At 35.5% G+C, this 5,320-nt stretch overlaps 1 protein-coding gene across 1 annotated transcript; it reads right to left on the minus strand.

Moving 5' to 3' along the window:
- Positions 1-529: 529 nt before the first annotated feature.
- On the minus strand, positions 530-1,486 carry OR4F67B (olfactory receptor family 4 subfamily F member 67B). Its single transcript, NM_001390302.1, has one exon. The coding sequence runs from the start codon at positions 1,484-1,486 to the stop codon at positions 530-532; it is 957 nt and encodes a 318-aa protein (NP_001377231.1).
- Positions 1,487-5,320: the final 3,834 nt, after the last annotated feature.

Below are 5,320 nucleotides of genomic sequence, written 5' to 3' on the forward strand. Positions count from 1 at the left end.
CCTCCTGACATCTGTCAATCTCCCCTTATTATACTACCTTATCACTTCTGTCTGCTACTTTTTTTACACCATTTTACTGCCACAGGTTTTAAATCCTCCCGTACATATTTTTTTGTCTTTCAGAAAAAATATAATTTTTTCTTACCCTAGGTTAAAATCAAAAGACAATTAGATGTTTAATAGTTCCCACAAAGTTTGATAATATTAGTTATGTTAATCAATTGCTCAAATTTAATTGAATAACTGAATTCAGGTATTCTAATGTGTAAGGCTGTACACTCAGAAAATTCAGAGTCTGCAACTGATGCTTTTTCAAAATCTTCCACCAAGCATTTCCCAGGGTTTTAATTTGGCTGACAAACAACTTGTTACCCAGAGAATTCAATGTAACTTCATAATCAATGGTCTAGTCTGAATACTATAAAATGGTGACTGTCTTTAAAAAAAAAAAAAGCCAATTTTTACATATTTATTTCAACATTCGTATTACATGAAGTTGTTTGAAGTAATTTGTGCTCTCATGAGTTACTTAGGAGACCTTCCTCAAACTTAGGAGCTGATTACTCAGTCTGCTCATTGCTGTCTTCATATCCTTATTTCTCAGTGTGTAAATGGCAGGATTCAGTATGGGTGTAACCAGAAAGTCTAAAATGGCAAGAAACTTATCCACTGTCACTGTGGGAAATGGCCACATGTAAACAAAGATGCAGGGTCCAAAGAACAAAACCACCACAGTGATGTGCGCTGAAAGAGTAGAGAGGGCCTTGCGCAAACCACCTGAAGAGTGTTTCCATACAGTGACCAGGATGAAAACATAGGAGATGATCAGCAAGAAGAAAGTGCCCATGGATATGAACCCACTGTTGGCAGTGACCATGAATTCCATTCTGTAGGAATCTATGCAAGCAAGTTTGATAAACCAAGGAAGGTCACAGTAAAAGCTGTCGATTTCATTAGGACCACAGAAAGGCAAATGGATCACAAAGGCTAACTGGACCACTGAGTGAATGAGGCCAATAGCCCAAGCACCACACAGAAGCAAAAGGCACACCCGTGGGCTCATGATGGTCAGGTAGTGCAGGGGCTTACATATGGCCACATAGCGGTCAAAGGCCATGGCAGTGAGCAGCACCATCTCAGATCCACCCAGCGTGTGAAGGACAAATATCTGGGTGACACACCCCTGGAAGGATATGGTTTTGTGCCCAGAGTACAGGTCAGAGATCATCTTAGGCACTGTTAAGGTAGAAAAACACAAATCAATAGATGAGAGGTTGGCTAGAAGGAAGTACATGGGGGAATGTAGATGAGGGTCAAAGGTCACTGTAAACACAACAAGAAAGTTCCCTAGAACAATTATTACATAAAACACTGTAGAGAAGGCAAGGAGGAAATGCTGCACTGGTCTGGAGGTAGAAAGCCCCAGGAACACAAATTCAGATACTGATGAGTAATTTGCTTTACTCATTGACTTTGTGAATGACATTTACCTGAAAGGAACAAATAAATTAGTTACAAGGAACACACCAGAGATACTGAAAGAAGTAGACATCACTGTGCTTCAAATTCTGATATTAAAGAAACTCTTCACTCTGGATCACAAATGTCTTTTAAAAATTCATACAAGAGTTTATTCATTATCAAATACTCATGGAGAAGCTACCAAGAAGACCTCACATTTTCTTGGCACTGTGCCACATTCTGGGGTAAAATGCAGTCTGTCATTAACCTAGTTGTGAAGCTAGGCATTAAGTAACTGCTTACATAACCAGATGGATAAAAAGGTGCTATGATATTTGGAAAAAAAAAGAAAAAAAAATGAAGTGCTTAGAAGACTATAAGAGCTCATAGTCATATCATCTACCCTGACCTGGAAGATGTTCATGGTAAGATCTATGTGAGGAATGGAGTTAAGTAAATGAGGAAAAATAAGAAAGGTATGGAAACTGTTGTGAAGCATGAAGAAAGAGAACTGCTGCTGCTAAGTCGCTTCAGTCGTGTCCGACTCTGTGCGACCCCATAGACGGCAGCCCACCAGGCTCCCCCGTCCCTGGGATTCTCCAGGCAAGAACACTGGAGTGGGTTGCCATTTCCTTCTCCAATGTGAGAGTGAAAAGTGAAAGTGAAGTCACTCAGTCGTGTCCGACTCCCAGCGACCCCATGGACTGCAGCCTACCAGGCTCCTCCGTCCATGGGATTTTCCAGGCAAGAGTACTGGAGTGGGGTGCCATTGCCTTCTCTGAAGAAAGAGAACAGTGTGCAATAAATAAAAGATAACCAGTACAGGTCTGATCAAGGTAAAATTCCATAGGTGTGTTAAGAATTTTAATCCATATTTTAGAAGTGATAGAAACCCACTGAGGCAGAAGAGCGGCATATCATATTTGTGCTTTAAAAAATTTACAGAAGCTGCAAAGTAAAGAATTTAATAAACTAATTAAACTTTAAATCTTTTTGCAAAGCAAAGGAAATCATAAACAAGATGAAAACACAACCTTCAGAATAGGAGAATATATTTGCAGACAAAGCAACAGACAAAGGATTAATCTCCAAAATACACAAGGAGCTCATGCAGAGCTCCTTGTAACATAAAAAAAAAAAAATCAATCAAAAACGTGGCAGAAAATCTAGACATTTATCCAATGAAGACAACCAAATTGCCAACAAACTCATGAACATCAACAATTATCAGAGATATGAAAATCAAAACTACAATGGGGTATCACCTTACACCAATCAGAATGGCCATCATCAAAAAAATCTACAAATAATAAATACTGGAAAGGGTGTGGAGAAAAGGGAACCCTCATGCACTGTTGGTGGGAGTGTAAATTGATACAGACACTATGGAAAACAGTATGGAGACTCTTAGAAAACTAAAAATAGAACTACAGTATGACCCAGCAATCCCACTAATGGACATACACCCAAAGAAAACCATAATTCAGAAAAATACATGCACTCCGATATTCACAGCAGCACTATTTACAATAGCCAGAATATGGAAGCAACCTAAATGCCCACCAACAGAGGAATGGATAAAGACATGGTACATATATACAGTGGAATGTTACTGAGTCATAAAAAGGAAGGAACATGGGTCATTTGCAGAGATGTGGATGGACCCAGAGTCTGTCACACAGTATGAAGTAAGTCAGAGAAAAACAAGTACCATATATTAATGCATATATATTAATTCTAGAAAAAACATTATAGATGATTTTACTTGAAAAGCAGAAATAGGGACATAGACATAGAGAAGAAATATGTGGATATCAAGGGGGAAATAGAGAGGTGGGAGGAATTGGGAGATTGGGATTGACACATATATATGGTACTATGTACAAAAGAGATAATGAATGAGAACAGACTTTATAGTACAGAGAATTCTACTTAATTCAATGTGATGATCTGAATTGGAAGGACGTCCAAATGGGAGGGGATATATATATATATATATATACACATATATATACATATGACTGATTTATTTTGCTTTACAGTAGAAACTAAAACAACATTGTAAAACAACTATATTCCAGTAAAAATCAATTTTTACAAAAAAGAATGTAGTAGAATGCATTAGAGGGAAGGGAGAGAGACAGATTAGAAGTCTAAGGGGCATTATCAAATCAGTATAGAAATAATAAATTTTCCCATAAATGGGTGTTGATACAGCTTACCAAACTTGTCAAAAATAAACTAAATATCTTATCTTACAACCACAACTAAAATTGATAATTTAAAAAAATTAAAGAAACCTACATGAAAATGGAGGCTTATTTTTAGATAATCCTTTATGTAATAAATCTCTTTCTAAGCATATGCCCACATGTGCAAATCATGCAGAAAAAAAAAATTACAGTTTAAGATTCAAAATCTAAAGTATCTATATAAGTTAAAAAATAAATGTGGGGAAATAGTTATTAAATATAATGACAAACCAAAACATGGAGTTGTTATTATGTTTGCAGAAAACTGTCAGAGTTAAAAAAAAAATTCTGAGGCTATGAGGGCACAGACTCTTTCATACTATGTAATTCAAGAGTACAAATTCATACACCTTCTCCAGAACACAATTTCAAAATCTGTATCAAATATTTAAAAATTGCCTTATAGTTAAGACTCCCATTACAAGGCAGTTTTCTTAAGGTAATAACAACAGATGAGATAAAATACTTAGCTATTGTGGCAAACGTTACACAACTATGAGAAAAATAAAAATTGTATATAACCTAAATTCAAAACAATAAGAAACTAAATTTCAATATAATAGTGCATTCAAATGGGAAAACCACTCAACCTAATAAGTAGAAAAATATCATGAAAAAATTTATAATGAAATTTAAATTTTAAAAAGCAGCATACAAAATAAAATTATAGAAAACACAATTTTAAAAACTTAAGCCTGGAAAATAGACATAAAGGATAAGCAAAAGAACGTTGATCTCAGCATGTGTGTGTGTGTTAGTGTGTGTGTGTATAACTATCAGTTTGAATCATATCAAATTGGCATTTCACTAGATTAAAAAAGTAAAATATGAATTTCAAAGGGTTCTAACTAATATATTAATTTCTTTTTTACCTTATAAGTTTTTCTAAACTACCTTTCCTTTTTATAACCAAACATTATTAATGCTTAGTCCACATCTGAATTGAATACCATGTGTCCTCCACTTGTACTACCACCATCAAGCTTTCTTCCAGGTCTTCACCACTAACACATGTTCTTTCCCAGGTCATCACTTCTCCTTATGCCACTGTGCATCATGCCCAGTTTCCAGTTTGGGCACAGCCTGCACCACATAGGCAAGTAGGAGCACCACCATGGAAACACTATAGCCAATAACAGATTTGAGGGCAGCCAGGCCAGGCAGAAATGAGGGTTATGGAGACGGAGCAGGTACTATAGCCAAAATAAAACATGACAGGGATTATACTAGGAGACTCTGACAAAAGGGCACTAGATTTAGAACTGTATAAACAATAACTGGATAAATCAGAGTAGAATTGAACAGAAGAAATGGGACAATCACTGAGGTTACTGATATTGATATAGTATAGTAAAAGCAGTGATATAATTCTGTATTACAGAGGCCTAAAGTGAAAAATCTTGTAGAATAAAGTCAATAGCATGATTCTGTTTGTATGCATGTAAAAACACCTTAAAGAATAAATGTTTAACCTTTAAGAAATATTACTATAGTAAATTGTGAATGAGTATATGTGATTTGAATTTCCTAAAATCCTTACATCTGTATTTCAGATAACTTTTACAAAGAATTAACATTTGTAATTAAAAACCATAAATTTTATAAAA

This window comes from Bos taurus, chromosome 10, assembly GCF_002263795.3.
Source record: "Bos taurus isolate L1 Dominette 01449 registration number 42190680 breed Hereford chromosome 10, ARS-UCD2.0, whole genome shotgun sequence".
Taxonomy (NCBI): Eukaryota; Metazoa; Chordata; class Mammalia; order Artiodactyla; family Bovidae; genus Bos; species Bos taurus.

Excerpts from the sequence above, each read along its gene's own strand:
- OR4F67B (NM_001390302.1), bottom strand. The coding sequence starts at position 1,486 with ATGTCATTCACAAAGTCAATGAGTAAAGCAAATTACTCATCAGTATCT.